This window comes from Papio anubis, chromosome 8, assembly GCF_008728515.1.
Source record: "Papio anubis isolate 15944 chromosome 8, Panubis1.0, whole genome shotgun sequence".
Taxonomy (NCBI): Eukaryota; Metazoa; Chordata; class Mammalia; order Primates; family Cercopithecidae; genus Papio; species Papio anubis.
Window position 1 is genome coordinate 105,028,848 of NC_044983.1, and position 17,613 is coordinate 105,046,460.

General features: G+C 38.9%; 1 protein-coding gene across 3 annotated transcripts in view; it reads right to left on the reverse strand.

Annotated features, from left to right (window-relative positions):
* SYBU (syntabulin) overlaps positions 1–10,901 on the reverse strand; it is a 116,786-nt gene extending 105,885 nt beyond the window's left edge. For all 3 annotated transcript variants that reach the window (XM_003903080.5, XM_017962249.3, XM_017962246.3), the window contains exon 1: positions 10,244–10,901. In XM_003903080.5, the coding sequence (XP_003903129.2) occupies positions 10,244–10,268 (25 nt within the window). In that variant the 5' untranslated portion in view covers positions 10,269–10,901. The remainder of the gene's footprint in view (positions 1–10,243) is intronic.
* Between the last annotated feature and the right edge of the window lie 6,712 nt (positions 10,902–17,613).

Here is a 17,613-nt window from a genome sequence, read left to right on the forward strand (position 1 = left end):
GAAGAATGTGTAAATTTGAGCAACTGGAAGTTTGTGGTCACATTAATGTTACCTGATCTCATTTGTAACATATATTAGAGACACTAGGAAAAGAAATGTTTCACTTCTTGTGAATGTCCATTAAGGAAGTCAAGAGTGTGTGTCTGAATGTTTTCACCTCTCACTTCTTGGCGTGCAAAATTTTAAGTAAAATACATAAAAGCAGTTAGTATAAAAGGAGAAAGAAATTACTTACGGCAGTGAAATATAGATTAAGCTTAGTATAATAGGATGAAAAATAATGAGAAAAAGTTAAGGACATAAAGAGAAAAAGAAAACCTAGCAGTGCAATTTATTCATGTGTTAACATGATATATTTTAAAGTATAGGGAAAATTTAATTTCAAATTATGTTTAATATTGTTTTTTATTTTACAGAGGGAATGTAAAGCAGGGATTGCTATGTAATCTCAAATTTTTAAGAAGAAATTTAAGGTGTTTTATGTGATATCTCATCCCTTCTCCTAGGGCGTTTATAAATTATGAAGTTTATTTTCTTCTTTTTATATACAATAGTTGGATAACAGTATACATAATTCAATAACTGGGAAAAAACTATTTTGGAGCAAGCAATCATTTAATTTACAAGTCTCCAGATATTTACTGATATATACAGGACTGGAAAGTATATCAATAATATGTCAGTCACTTCATGATATGGTTTGGCTGTGTCCCCACCCAAATCTCATCTTGAATTGTAATCCCATAAACCACACATGTCATGGGAGGGGCCTGGTGGGAGGTAATTGAATCATGGTGTCTGTTACTTCTATGCTGTTCCTGTGATACTGAGTGAGTTCTCATGAAATCTGATAGTTTCATAAGGGGCTTTTCCCCTTTTTGCTTGGCACTTCTTACTGCTGCTATGTGAAGAAGGACATGCTTACTTCCCCTTCCACCATGATTTTAAGTTTCCTGAGGTTTCCCAAGCCATCTGAAACTGTGAGTCAATTAAACCTTTTTCCTTTATAAATTACCTAGTGTCAGGTGTGTCTTTATTAGCAGCATGAGAATGGACTAATACAGTAAATTGGTACCAGGAGTGGGGTGCTGCTATGAGGATACCTGAAAATGTGAAAGTAACTTTGGAAATTGGTAGCAGGCAGAGGTTAAAACAGTTTGGAGGACTCAGAAGAAGACAGGAAAATGTGGGAAAGTTTTAAACTTCCTAGAGACTTGGAGGGCTCAGAAGACAGGAAGATGTGGGAAAGTTTGCAGCTTCCTAGAGACTTGTTGAATGGCTTTGGCCAAAATACTGATAATGATATAGACAATTAAGTACAGGCTGAGGTGGTTTCAGATGGAGATGAGAGACTTTTTGGGGCCTAGAGTAAAGGTCACGCTTCCTGTGTTTTAGCAAAGAGACCGGTGGGATTTTTGTCCCTGCCCTAGAGATCTGTGAAACTTTGAACTTGAGAGTGACGATTTAGGGTATCTGGTGGAAGAAATTTCTAAGTGGCAAAGCATTCAAGGGGAAGCAGAGCATAAAAGTTTGGAAAATTTGCAGCCTGATGATGCAATAGGAAAGAAAAACCCATTTTCTGGGGAGATATTCAAGGCAGCTGCAGAAATTTGCACAAGTAACAAGGAGCCCAATGTTAATCACCAAGACAAAGGGGAAAATATCTCCAGGGCATGTCAGAGATCTTTGCAGCAGTCCCTCCTATCTCAGACCCAGAGACCTAGTAGGAAAAAATGGTTTCGTGGGCCAGGCCCAGGGCCCCCCTGCTGTGTTCAGCCTCAGGACATGGTGTCCTGCATCCCAGCTGTTCTACCCATGGCTAAAAGGGGTCAAGGCACAGCTCTGGGCATGACTTCAAAAGGTGCAAGCCCCAAACCTTGGCAGTTTCCATATGGTGTTGAGCCTGTGGGTGCACAGAAGTCAAGAACTGAGGTTTGGGAACCTCCACATAGATTTCAGAGGATGTATGGAGGTTTGCTGCTGGGGTGGAACATTCATGGAAAACCTCTGTTAGGGCAGTGTGGAAGGAAAATGTGGGGTTGCAGGCACTGCCTAGTAGAACTGTGAGAAGAGGGCCACTGTCCTCCAGATCACAGAATGGTAGATCCACTGACAGCTTGTACTGTGTGCCTGGAAAAGCCAAAGACAACACCAGGCTGTGAAAGCAGCCAGGAGTTGGGCTCTCTCATGCAAAGCCACAGGGGCAGAGCTGCCCAAGATCATGGGAGCTCACCTCTTGCATCAACATGACCTGGATGTGAGACGTGAAGTCAAAGGAGAGCATTTTGGAACTTTAAGGTTTAATGATTGCCATATTGGATTTTGAACTTGGATGGGACCTGTAACCCCTTTGTTTTTGTCAATTTCTCCTGTTTGGAATGAGTCTATTTGTCCAATGCCTGTACCCCCATTGTATCTGGGAAATAACTATCTTGCTTTTAATTTTGCAGGCTCATAGGCAGAAGGGACTTGCTTTGTTTCAGATGAGACTTTGGACTTGGACTTTTGGGTTAATGCTGGAATGAGTTAAGACTTTGGGGGACTATTGGAAAGTCATGATTGTGATTTGAAATGTGAGGACATGAGATTCGGGAGGGGTCGGGGAAGAATGATAGGGTTTGGGTCTGTGTCGACTGCTTATATCCTATCTTAAATTGTAGTTCCCATAATCTCAACATGTCATGGGAGTTATCGAGTAGGAGGTAATTTAATCACGGGGGCAGTTACCTCCATACCGTTCTCATGATAGTGAGTGTGTTCTCACAAGATCTGATGGTTTTATAAGGAACTTTCCCCCCTTTTGCTTTGCCCTTCTCCTTACTGCCACCATGTGAAGAAGGATGTGTTTGTCTCCTCTTCTACTATGATTATAAGTTTCCTGATGCCTCCCTAGCCATGCAGAACTGTGAGTCAGTTAAACCTCTTTCCTTTATAAATTACCCAGTTTCAGACATGTCTTTATTACTACTGGGAGAATAAACCAATACACTTCACCTAATGCATAACTTTATTATTATTTCAGCAAGGAAAATCAGGTTGTCTTTGGTGTTTTCCAACAAGGAAAATAAGTGTTTAGGTATTGTCAGTACGTGGAATGTTTTCAGAACTATTGCGCTTAGTTAACTTTCATTTTTAAGTTTCAAGCTGGATGTCCAGATGCAAATTTAAGAATGGTAAGAATTTTATGTGATTAACACAGCAAAGCTACTAAATCTATTCTTTTTGTACTTCTTTATGAAAAGTGATCATAAGTGAGTTAAATTCAAGATGATTGATAACTTTTCTGGACAAACTTCAGTGATGATTAGTGGTGACAGCTAAATAATAGATGCTGGATTTAAAAGTTTTGATTGCAAAAATGTGACATAAAGATAGGAAATATCAGACTGGGAAATACTGTGAGGAAATTATATACTGGGCTTATTAAACATCTGTACATAAGTTTAATATTATTGTATAAAACATTATCAGTCTTGCTCAGGGTGTTTGTTATTGGTCTTGTTGGAAACTGAAAAATAAGCCTCTGTCTGGAACATTGTTTCAAAAGTCTTTGGCTAAACCTCATGCCACAGCTATTTCACTTCAAAAAGAAGTAGCGGAGAACACTCTACTTGTGGAGTCCCTACAAAACTTTTTCAACTTAGGGCACAGGGTAGAGAGGACTATCTATTCTTTTCCCACTCTGTCATTTTTCTTCCTCCGCTTTCTACATAAACCCAAAGGATGGCTCTGGTTCTGGGATTTTATGCTTTTTCCCATGAATAAAGTTTCCTTTTGCTATTATAAAGAGGGATGAAAGTGACTTCTTTACTGTTAATTAGAAAAGCAAGGTTGCTTAGGTAACAGATCTTCCATAAAGAGATCAAGGGAAAGATTCCTAAAGGGCTAGAATTTACATGATGGCATGAAAATTATAAAAGCTCTTAAATGCTCAAGGATAGGTTGGAGTTTTGGCATAGTAATAGTTAAAAACTCAGAATTAGACAGGCTGAGTTTTATTCTGAATTGCTAATTACTGACTGGGTTATTTAAGACAGTCTCTTAATTTTCCTCATTTGTAATAAGGAAATTGTAATAATTGTAGTGACCAATAAGTGAAGGGCATGTGTAAAACACTTAAAACATACCTAACATTTAATACACCTAAAACATGTTAGACTTATTTTTGCTTTTCATAATTTAATGCATGGAGGAAAACAGATAAATGTATATCAATTTCTGTAACATTATAATTAGACAATGCATACTCCTTCTTAAGTGGGTAGCTGTAAATCAACACCATCTGATTGGTGCCACCAATTGTAGCTCTTTTTGCACGTATTCATTCACTAATGTTCTAAAGCATTTAACAAATACTTTTTGTGCACTCACTATGAGTTAGGAACTGTGTTACATACTTGAGATAAATCTATAAAAAAATCAAACAGGTCCAGTCCCTCAATGATCTTAAATTCTAGTAATATACACTGCTTTGTGTTGTTATTATTTTATTTTTTATGCAAATGCAGTAATTATTATATTTAAGGTTTCTCAGGGGCAAAGACCATGTATAAAAATTCTTCATAATCCTCACAATTATATGCATTAAGTATTTCTTGACAATTTGTTGTGGATAATAAGTATTCTGCAAACATATAAATGGTAATGGAAATAATGGCTCATTATTTGAAGAGACATAATTTTTCTTATTTAAAATTATATGAAAAATGCCCAAAGTATCTACTGTAATAAAAGTCAGAGAGAAAGCAATACTATGGGACTAAAAATTACAAACTGAAGAGTTTTTAGAAAACAAATAGAAATTGACAACTATTAAATATTATTAATTTAATGAATAAAGAAATTGTAGGAGTAAAGTGATAAAAATTTCCAAGCTGTACTTCAAATAGGGTAAGAACAAATATTTGTCAATTCCTCCTACAAGCACATCACTCAAATATACAAACTAGTAATGTCTGCAAATTCTCTTTGCATGCTGATTATAAAACTGAAGAACAGATAATTTTTAAAGTCAGTATTTGTATTCCTGTAAGTCATTAACTGGAAGAAATGCCATTTTTTTTTTCTTTCTGTACCTAATTCTGTAGTGAGGTCACTGAGGAAGAGCCCGTTTCAGCACCATGGACAAAGCACCCCCGACAACCTTACTCTTGGGAGCTACAGGAAATGTTCACCTTTGATTAAAATTTAAAAATAACTTTATTATAGCCACCTTCCATTTTAATATGTTTTAAGAACCAAATGGATACTAAAGAATGTTCATATAGGTAATATAAAGTTTACACTTTCAAACCCCTTCTCTCACAGAAAAACATAATGGCCCTTTAAAAGACATACATCACATACATCAATGTGATGAATGCATTTAAGTGTCATCAGGTTTAATGGCTCCTACTCACTTAGACTATCATTCCATACCATTTAAAGTTAATTTGGTGTGTATTGATGGTACAAAATTGATGAAATTATGAATTGAGTTTCTCCAGGTACAGGTTAAATCAAGAAAGAAGGAAGAGAACCGGTTAATATTACCTTCCACCCATTCTTCATTTATACTACAAAAGATGTCAGCTCTGTCCTTGGGAAGAAAACTCTCACAGTTAGTAAGCTGAACCTAAATTGATTTTTAGGGTTTTAAGTCAGGAAACTGTCTTTAGTTGGGTCATCAAAAGTTCACAGTTTTCTTTAGGGAATAAGAAAATATGTACTCTTCCGAGATTAAATTCATATTTAATTCCTTCTTTTCAGAGAAATATATAATTTCTTACTTCTTTCTCTTTCTGTATTCTACTTGCATATCTTTACTTGGAAGGTCATTCAGAATATTCTTATTTTGTAATCTCTCTCACATCCCACCATTTTCAAATAAAATAAAGATGTTTGGTTAATTTAAAAGCTGAATTAAATATTATGATAATAAATACCATTACTATTAATGCAAAAAACTGAATAATCTAAGGTTCTGATCCCAAGAACATTTGATACGGTAAATCTTCAGTTCACAGTTTCAAGAAGACTGAACTCTAATTTTGAACTATGACTTACAAAAATAATAAGAAATAGAAAAATATTCACTTTATGTTTTATGTAAGAAGCAAAAGAAAAGTATAAACTCACTACTTGTTACAGTTCATTTAATACTGATGAATAAGAGAACACATAACTGTCTAGTGACTCTTTTGCTTCTCAGTCAAGTAAAAATTATTTCCAAACTAAAAAGGAAAAAATAAAACTTGGCAAAAGAGAATAAAGCTCAAGTCAAGTCATGTCACTAGCTTCTCTTAAGACATTTAACAAGTTATGAACTGGGCTTTACAATTCCATCTCATACAAATGGAATTATGGTACCACTGTTAATGTCTATGAGGAACCCTGAACATTAGATTCCAAGTTATTAGAAATATAGAAGCCAAGCATATAGTTCTGATTTTCAAAAACCAGAGAGAAGGGAAAGCCAGTAAAACCTGATTGATGAGACTGAAATGAAACATTGGACAATATTTTGGCACAAGTTAATAAAATGTTGGTTTCTGGGTGCTTAGAAAAGAAAAAAGTGACAGAGATCATCCTCAGCTTCTAAGAATTACTTGGACCAAGTCTAGATTTTTTTTTCTTATTACAGATAGGATTGGAATTGGCAGAGCATATGGACTCTGATGAGGCTTCTGGCAAAGTGTCACATGGAATTATTATAGAGAATGTTTGGTTGGGTGACAGCAGAGATACAGTAGAAGTAATTTGGTGAGTTCACATCTACTCTCAATATAAGGATAAATGGATCTTCCCAATAATTAAATGGATTGTTCTAACACTGGAAGTACTAATTCTAACTATATTTTGACAATTCACAAGACCATATAGGAAAAATAATCTAGAGGTAAATTTTTAATTTAATATTTTCTCTGCTTACCCTATATAGCTAGGCTTTCCCTCATCATCAGGCCCTGGAGCACCTCCCAAGGTTGTGTCATTGTACAGTGTTTCCTGATACGTTAGGTGGTACACAGATAATTTTAGGTGGTTCATGGATGTCTTTTGTAAAGCTGTAATATGTATTTATTTGTACACATTAGGAGAAATATAACTAACATATGAAACATGGTATTTCATAGGTGGGCATTATTCCTTTGATAAAGTCCGAGTAAAAAATAATACGTTAATTGAAGTAAGAATAAGTAAATAGTAGTATGATTCATATTCAGAGATGATAAAAATTGTGACGTATACTAGAAAAACTGAAGTTCTGGAAATACTGCCTTCTCCCATGCAAAAGAGTATTTCTTTTGTCAGAAGTATGTACACAGGAACCTTTCTTTCCTTTGCCAGCACCTGCTGTCAGTCTACAAGACCACGGAAGCTTTAGTTCCCTGCTTCCTTTGGGGATACATTTAGATATTCTGGGACTTCTGCCATTGGTGGCCAACCCCAAAGAAAAAACACCCTAATGTTGGTGACGGTGGCTCTGAACATCCACAAAAGACTGTTCAGATATTTAAAATAACTTAATTTATTTTCATAATTTCTCTCAATGAGAGATCTTTATGAACATCAGTTTTGTTCTTTTTTTTCTATCCTATCCGCTCTATCATGTCTGCTTGGTCATATCGCTGGGTTCTGTCACCTGAACCACAGAAAACATCCTGCTAAGAAGAAGAGAAAAGACCAACTGTAGACTCAAAACCTCAGTATTTTTACACAGACAAAAAAAAAAAAAAAAGAGAGAGAGAGAAGAAAAGAAAAACACCAGCTGTTATTTTCGCACAAGCACTACTTAAATAAACCACTTTCTCTTTGTTTTCCAAAATTTTAAATAAACAGAAATTAACTAAACTGAAATTAATATCTATTGCCAAGATGCTATTTGATACTCTAGCATGATTAGTTACATCTTAATGGTGTGTATGGTCTTTTAAATATTGATAAAGTTATGTGCAGGTGTTAGTTTGTACCACAAGTATTTTAAGTTTGTATTACCTACTTAAAATAGCATATATAGTAAAATGCAATATTTTGTATACATTCAGATTCAGAAAAATGGCTAATGTTGGAATTCAATATACTTACAAAATGACTGTAAAGGAAATTTCTTTATTTTGAAATTTTTATAGATTCACAGGAAGTTGTAAAGATAGTAGAGAGAGATCCTACGCACCCCTCACCCAGTTTTCCCCAAAAGTTATATCATATAACTACAGTATCATATCAAAGTCAGGAAATCGACATTGGTGCAATGTCTGTTTACAGCTCTATGATTTTTTTCTTTTCTTTAATTAATTAATTTATTTTTGATACAAGGTCTTTCTCTGTTACCTAGGCTGGAGTGCAGTGGTGCTATCACAGCTCCCTGCACCCTGGGCTCCAGCAATCCTCCTGCCGCATCCTCCTGGGTAGCTGGAACTACAGGCACCTACTGCCATATCCACCTACTTTTTTTATATTTTGTATTTTTAGTGGAGATGGGGTCCCACCATGTTGCCCAGGCTGGTCTCAAACTACTGGACTCAAGTAACCTGTCCTTCTCAGCCTCCCAAAGTTCTGGGATTACAGGCGCGAGCCACCGCGCCAGGCCTGATATTTTATCTTATATGTAGACTTGTGTAACCACAAAATCAAGATACTTAGCTATGCCATCCTCACAAAGATCTCCTTCATGCTACCCTTTTAGTGTCACACTCTTCTCACCCTCATCCCGTCTCCAAACCTTGTCAACCACTAGTTTGCAGTATTACTCTTTTGAACTTATCTTCTACCTACTCTTACTACAATATGAAAAAAAAAAAAAATGACTATTAGGAGACAGCTGGTTCTAAGTGTGCCACTGGCTAAATTACTCACTTACTCTCTGCAAGGCTCAGTAGATCATCTGTAAAAATAAATTTTGGACTCATTTTTTGTTTTTTGTTCAGTGCATCAGCATTTAAGAATGCATACAATTATTTAGTTTCAATTATGAGATCACTGTAAAGACTATTACATACAAATCAAGTGAATAAAGTATTATTTAAATACGTACAGATCATTATGAATTGAACAGTGTACTTTAAATATATTCTGCATTAAAATAGTGCTATTGTAAAATAAATTAAGTGACCAAAATCTGCTCTATGATAATACATTGCTGCTCTAAAATCTGAAGCATATAAAAAAAAAATGATTTCACTTGGGCTCATCTCTCAGAGACAGGTGCTACTGCTCTCCCAAATGTACAAGTGGAGAAAACTTGGTGTAAAGAATACCTGACTCCTTTTGCCCCAAGGGCACCCCGTGGGGAGGAAAAGGCAAACATTCCTAAAATGTGCCTACTGAAGAATCTGATCTGGCAGAAATTTTAAGTTGAAGATTCTGATCTGTAGGGTTGAAATGTGGCCTTTTCTGAGAAGAGATATCCAGATGTCACAGCTGCCCTTTGCTTCTGCTGCACAGGCTCTGGGGTCAAGGCCAGAGGACCCAAGAGGAACCTAGCAGTGGAGTCTCCTGTTTTCCTTGATAGCACTACCTGCTGGACACTGGGGAAGATAAAAGCAACGATTTTCGGCAGTAGCTTCTTTCATTTAAAAAGATTCATTCAGAATCTTTTTCCACATACTAAATTAAGCTTACAGGTCTCTTTTACTGTAGAATTTACCTCTATTTTAAATCCAAACCTGTTGATGCCACCCACCATGAGGAGGTTTTGAGCTCATCAATGCAGCCCTTCGAGAACACATTAATGGAAAATGGATCATCCTTTCTCACCTGGAATAGTCTTTACGAAAGTTTCTCCAGGAAGTAGAAACTTGAAAAGTGTCCTCTGGGGACTTGGGACTGTCTCCCTCTTTGGAGAGCTCAGTGAAGGCTTCCTGGAGAACACCTATTCTTAATGCACTTTCCTTATCAAAAGCCACCATTTCCAAAACCACTCCAGAGAACAACCAGTAAAGGGAGATTCAAAACCGACGGCCTGTACATTGGCCTGGCCAATCTTGCTTGCTGCAACCAGGAGTCCAGCCTGACCATCTCAACAACCAATCAAACAGGAATGCCCTTCCCTTGGCCTCTATGTGCTGAGAGTGCCCTTGATTCCCCATTTTCCATGACCTTCTTCTGTGCATCGCCGAGCACCCTGGATACCTCCCGCGCTGGAAAGGGTGGTCCTGGGGTCCGGAGCGCCCCATCACTGCCCTCATTGGACCCAAGCCCATCAGTCACCCACCCATGTCCGCGGGCACTGACAGCAGAGCCCGCATAGGCGCCCCAGTCTTACCCTTTCTTGCCCAGAAGGGCCCCATCGCGCTGTCCAAGAGGAGGCACCTACGTGCGCCCGGGAGACAGGGCCCCGGCTGGGCCGGGTGCCGGTGCGGACGGGACCCCGCGTCGCTGCTGGTTTGCGCTCAGGCCCAGGGAGCCGGGCCCGACCCGCTCCGCCCGCCTTAGCCCGGCTCGGACACGTGGTGCCGCGGAATCCCTTGCGCTCTGGTGCCGGCGGCCGCTTGGCCTCTGCAGCCAGCCCGGCGGCTGCTGGGGCTGAGGAGGAAATAGAGAGAAGGGCGGGGGACCAAAGGGCCAGCACCGCTGGCTGGGGCGCAGCGGCGTGGGCACGGTGAGGGCCGCGCGCCGGGGGCGCCAGGATTCTGCTCCCGCGGCTCGCTGCCTGAAGGACCGGCTCCTGTTGCCAGGGCCCTGGCAGATTATGCTGCAGGATCTGTTTCTTGAAGCGGCTCTCAGCGGGGGTGGCGCGCTGCAGAGGCTCTGGGCTCCTGACAGATGAGGGAGCCCCAGTGGAGGCTGGGAGGGCTTGCGTTGCACAATCCGGAGCGGATCCCCGGGGGCGGTTGCGGGCCTGGGACCCCAGTCTCCCTCGAGGTCTTTACTCACCCCCCTGCTAAGGAGTACCCTGTCCTCAAACTGGAGAGGAAGAGCCCTGAACACTGACTGCAGCGTGAACCTAAGGTGCCCTTTAGGACAGTCTCCCTGGGAAAATTTCTCTCGCTACCATAGCCTGCCTGTCTGGCGACAGCTAAGGAGGCACGGCTCAAAACTGGGGCGCGAAGACTTACCTGCAGCTTCAAGCTCTTTCTAACTTCACCAGTGACCTTGGGCTCCTCATCTGAACAGTGTGTCTCTGTCTGAGTTTCCTGATCTTTGATCTGGGGATAAACGTGGCTGTTCACTTTCTAGTTCTCAGGAGATAACAGCAATTGGGTTTAACAAAAATACTCCAGACTTCTTTAATAGCAAGTGCAATAGAGATATAATTTGTTGTGACTTTAGGTAGGGCTGACGGGAATCCAAGACTGGAAAGGGTACTGTGTGCTAATTTCTTAGTCCAAATGCAAACTTAATCATCAACGCCACTGCCTGCTTTTCTGAAGGGTTCTGAAGAGACTATTGCAAAGGGCCTTTCTTCCCTCAGAATTGCCAGAGTCGCAGCTAGGTAGCCTCATCAAGAACTCCTAACTTTCCTAAGGCTCTTCATGATGAAACCAGTTGCATCGTCCTATCATAGCTAAGGGTGAAAGAGTCGCTACCACAGTTTGGCTGAAGACTCTTCTAGGTGAGATTCTTGCGATGTTGTTTGCTTACTCTGAGATTACTCTTAATTTTTACCACTGAAGGGAACTTCCTGTACAGAAGGAAGGGATGCTTCTGGAGAGTAGCATCCCTGTCCTCATCCTACCCCTTCTCCTTTCCCTGCCTCCCTTCCTTACTGTATTCACTAGCCGTTAGCACACAGTTAGCTTAAAGTCCAACCTACTTACATTCATGTGTGAGGAAACTTGGCAGCGCAAGTTTATGCAATGGAAACGACAGTCTCATGTGCCTACTTAACTTGGCACATGTCAAATGCATTAAGCATTTTATTTTTTGTTCCAGTTCATTTTCGTTTTCTGGTCATCTCTTCTACTTCTCACTGTAAGGCTTAGACGTGAAGATTTCTTCTCTCTAGTGTTTTCTAAGCCCTGGAAATCCTTCCCGCCTTGAAAATACATATTCATAACACAATGCCACACATCCCAACAATTTCTTTTTCTTTTTCTGTTCTCCTTTCTTTCTCCTTTCCTCCCCTCCCTACTCCTCCCCTCCCCTCCCCTTCCCTTCCCTTCCCTCTTTGCCAAACTGTGACATAGGAGGTCTTAGTATGTTCCTTCCCTCTCTCCCCACCCCTCCACTTCTACCTCTATTCAAAGTTCAACCATTGAGTTTAATCTTCCTTTGGCCTTAAAGGGATGTAAGCGCCCTCCTTTGGCTTTTGGTCAAAACTTCTCTCTGCCAATATTTCCTTCACCAGATTAGCTTATGTTCTCTTGGAACTATGTTCTAGGAACTCGGCTTTCTGTCTTCCTTCTATCCATAATCCAGGCTTCCAGGTCCTCTGCATCAGGTATTCCTGGATTGTTCTTATGGAATTCCAACTAGTTATTTATAAGATCATTCGTGAAGCTAAAAAAAAAAAAAAAAGTGTACACAAAGTGCTATGAAAATGTAAGACTATTAGGTTAAAGATAACCAGTCTCATGCCCTTGCAAATAAACAATTTCCTTTAGAATGGGGATTGCTACCTATCTGGAAGGAAATGTCATTCTGTTTTTATTGTGAAGACTTAAGGGCACCGAGAGGGTGTATGTGAGAGAGGTGGGGGTGGGGTGGGGGTGAGGGTGGTAAAGTAGGGAAGAGGAAAGGGCGGACATGGAGCTCCTGAGTGGGAAGGGTCGAGTGGACTAGAAGGTAAGAAGAGGAAAGGAAAAAATCTTGTTTTTGGTTTTCATCAGACTGGCCACAGTCCTGACTGTACTGTGGAATAAAAGGAGGAGGCTGATATGTAGGTGCTTTCTTCCTTGCTCTTTGTCTGCATACGTCCTCCACGATGTATCTTCTATAAGAGAACCTTCTGAAACTGAGAATATAGTAAATACCTCTCGATGAATATGAAAGCACAAATAATTGAACTCAAATTTTGCTGAAATTCCAAGAATACAATGTAATTGTAGAAATCATTTACGAAGAAGGTTTAAATCGGGGGGTTTATGCAATTGGAGATTGCAGAGTGGAGTGGAGATTGCAGGACTTTAAAAGATGATGTAATCAGGTTTTTAGATGTTATATATCAGTCATGCTTCCTTAGTTTTGGGTTTCATTTTTTTTCTCCTTTTTAACTCGCAACTTCTTCCCAAAACTCATATGTTTCCAAACCAGGACTTATTCCTCATGGCTATTAATACAACACAACACAACAACTACAAACCTTCCCCATACCTATTTGTTTTACCCTAGATTTTAGATTGGAACTAAACTAAAGAAAATCCCTCTTTTAACTTCCTAAGACCGAGAAGGGTGCTAAATAAGCAGCTCACAAGTTGGAGGGGTCAAATGATGCCCAGAAGCCACATGCTCATATAAGAAATCCAAAGTTGAAGGAAAACAAATTCAGTTAAAGTGATTGCATAGAAATGCTAGCCTTTCTTATCTAGAGCTAAAGTGTAATTTTCTGGTTCTAAGAATACTTAAAATTCAGTTTTCATTGCTTCTATCAAAAATATGAATATTAATCATCATTAATATTATTCATATATAATTAATATAATCAATAATATTAATAATATTCTATTAATAATTAATAGAATTAATATTTAATATCTATATATAATTTACTTATTCAGTAATCTATATCCAGTACCATATTCCAAACCTATCTTATCTTTCCTTTCTCTCTCTGTATTTCCTTAAGACTTGTTCGCTAAAGTGTGATTGATATGTTATTCCTCCAAGGTAACAGAATGGGGAAGAATTCACATTTGCTGAGTATATACTGTAAACTAAGCACTAATTTACGTTGTCTAATTTAATTATTACATTTTTCTTAAGAAGTAGTTATTCTTATACACTTTGCTGATGCAAAAAAGGAGACCCATGACTTGTTGACAATTATAAAGCTATTAAATTGTCCAATGGGGATTTGAAGCTAAATACTTATGATTATTTTGTATTCCTATCCACTATAGAGGCTTTCTGGAGGCAATGCTTTCACTCAAAGGAGTAAGTCGAATGGGAGAAATATTAGATGCTACTGGGGGATGTGGGGGGAGTAGATTTGGTCATGTGCTAGGAATACAGTAGGTCTTTTGTGTATTAAACATGCAGTAGTGTTAGACTCCCTTAAATCACACATATGATGACTAATATTTATTGAAAACATATTTTGGAAAATATTATTTATTAAAATTCCTGGGTCTACATCATGACTGCACAAATATTAAAATATTAGCCAACAACTTTTTCTTTTTCTTTTCTTTTTCTTTTTTCTCTGAGACAGAGTCCTGCACTTTGGCCAGGTTGGAGTGCAGTGGCGCAAGCTCGGCTCACTGCAACCTCCACCTCTGGGTTCCAGTAATTCTCCTGTCTCAACCTCTGGGTGGCTGGGATTACAGGCTCACGCCACCACACCCAGCTAATTTTTGTATTCTTGATAGAGACAAGGTTTCACCATGTTGACCAGGATGGTCTCGATCTCCTGACCTTGATATACACTTGCCTCAGCCTGTCAAAGTGCTGGGATTACACGTGTGAGCCACTGCGACTGACATGAACAACTTTTATTTGTAACAGACACATTTAGTGAAATGAGATGCACGGTGAATTGAAGCAAGTCATATGCCCTCTCTGAGCTTATAATCCTTATCCAGAAAACAGAAATAGTAAGTACCATCATGGGTCGGGAGTTTGAAGTAAGTGTCAAAGGAAATAATGGAAACAAAAGTACTTTGTGAGCTGTAACTATGCATACATTATTGTACATGAAAATAAGAAAAGAGCTCATTAGAAACACAGTGAATGAAGTGGAAAAGGAATATTTTATAATTCAAGTAAGCTTTGAACACATAGAGTCATGAAATTTTAGTATAGATAAGAAATGTATAGATTAATTTCCCCTGTTTTATAAATGAGGAAACAAATGCCCACAGAAAGTGGATTATCTCCAATCACCTTACATTCTTAAGAGTATTGTTGAAAATTCTAAAATAAGAAAGTGGGGCTGGGGATGTTGGCTCATGTCTGTAATTCCAGCCCTTCGGGAGGTTGAGGCGGTTGGATCACCTGAGGTTGGGAGTTCGAGACCAGCCTGACCAAGGTGGAGAAACCCCGTCTCTACCAAAAATACAAAAAATTAGCTGGGCATGGTGGCACATGCTTGTAGTCCCTCCCAGCTACTTGGGAGGCTGAGGCAGGAGAATCGGTTGAACCTGGGAGGTGGAGGTTGCAGTGAGCCAAGATCGCGCCACTGCACCCAGCCTGGTCAACAAGAGTAAAGCTCCATCTCAAGAAAAAAAAAAAAAAAAGCCTGGCATTTGGCACATGCCTTTCGTCTCAGCTACTCCAGAAGCCAAAGCGGGAGGATCAGTGGAGCCCAGGAAGGTGAGGCTTCAGTGAGCTACGATTGTGTCACTGCACTCCAGCATGGGTGACAGAGCTGGACCCTGTCTCAAAATAAAATAAAATAAAAAAGTGATATCATGAGAACAGGCAGTGTCAGTCAATTAAAATTTATTGAGTGACTATTACATGTCAGGCACAGTTTTAGATGCTAGGACTATAGTGATGAACAAAATAGCATCTTTGCCCTCAAATAAATGATATTCTAACAGAGAGAGTTAGATAAAAGGAGTGGGAGAAAACAAGGTCATTTCAGGCACTAACATTGTTTTAAAGAAGTTAAAATGGGAGATGCAGTTGTTAAGTGGAAGCCTGGAGCTCAGAAATTTCCATGCTGGAGGTAAACATTTCAGTCTTCATCACATAGAAAATTTTACAGCAATGGAATTTTTAGGTGAATAATTCACTTAAATTAATGTAAGCGATTTTCTTTTGTCCGGTTGCTGTGTAAGCAAGGTGGTTCAAACATGGCCTAGTTTGTTTTCCAAAACTGAAGCCACCTGAAGCCGCTCAGCCATGGCCGAGCAGACCATCACCATAGCAACGGATCTTGTCAGAGGAGAGTGAATCTTTTCCTGTTTTGAGGCTTTAATCATATGTCTGCCATCATAAAATGAAGGTATTTATGGCCACAATTCTATTCCTTGTGTTAAGGCCAACAAATATGCCTCAAATCCATTTCAGTGGTCGCTGATGAGACGGGACTCGTGGCTTCTCTGGAGGCACATGCTTTTATTAGTGTGTTATGTGTCCAAATATCCCCAACTTCTGAGCTGAACTTGATAATGGCTTCTTCATATGTCTCTGTTTAAGATATGTGTGCAAACTATCACTCAATTTAGATTTTCTCATCAAAATTATCTAGAGTGTCTATTTTTGCTTATCATGCAATTTTTTTATGGTGTGTTGGAAAATATAACTCCCATAATCTTTATTTAGTGCTGTGGTAGCAATTACTGTAAGTTCTTCTCAGGTTAAAAAAAAATCTTTGAATTTAGAGAAGAAATAATGAAGCCAAAGATTATAGACTTTTGGTATTGTCTTCCTCAAGGTATAGTCTATGATCAAAAAGGCCCTGTAGTGCCCCGGAACACCTAGGTTTCAAGACGACTTTATGTTCTACCTTCAGAGAATAATTTCTATCAATTGGCACTGGGTTTGCCTTATAGTTCTATTTGATTTTCTAAAGTAAAGAAAAACAAGTACATTGTGGAAAGTTTTAAAATACAGAAAAGCATAAAGAAGAAAAAATCCTTTGTAATCTCTCACTCAAAGATAAATACTAATAATATGTATCTTTTCCATATAACTTTTTTTCTGGGGGCGGGGAGCAAAGTCTTACTCTGTCACCCAGGCTGGAGGGCGGTGGCCAGTCTCAGCTCACTGCAACCTCTTCCTCCTGGGCTCAAGCAATTCTCCTGCCTCAGCCTCCCGAGTAGCTGGGATTACAGGTGCCCGCCACTATGCCTGGCTAATTTTTGTGTTTTTAGTAGAGACGGGGTTTTACCATGGTGGCCAGGCTAGTCTTGCACTCCTAACCTCGAGTGATCTGCCCACTTTCACCTCCCAAAGGGCTGGGGTTACAGGCGTGAGCCACTGTGCCCAGTCTTTTTCATATAACTTTTAAGTAAAATAGAAAGTTAATGAATATACTATGTTAAATAATATTTTTTGTCACAAGATTATACATTATAGAAAGCATAGAAAATGTAAGATAAAAAATAGAAAATAAAAATTACTTATCACATTCTCTGCAGTAATCATAATTATTTTTTTCTATATTATTCTATGAATATAAATTTTATATATATGACATATGTATATATTCTAATGACATACATATATTTTTAAATGTTATTCCCTGTTTTGCAGCTTGATTTTCCCATCAAACATTACATGTAATTATATCTATTAGTGGATATTCTGCTACATTATTTTAACAGCTTCATAATAATGAGGCCATACTATACAGCTTCTGTCACAATGTAGATACACTTAGACAGTGTCGTGTTTTCATGCAAACGAGTAAGTTCATATCAAATTGAAATGAATGTCTTTAACAAGTTTATGCACAGCAAATCAAGATAATAATGTACCATAAATCAAGGCTATTAAGGCAATTGTTAAGGGAAAACTCAGTAGCAAATTAGTGAGTTTTAAAGTTATGGATATGAAAGGCTTAGGTCAGTCCTCCACCCCCAGTGT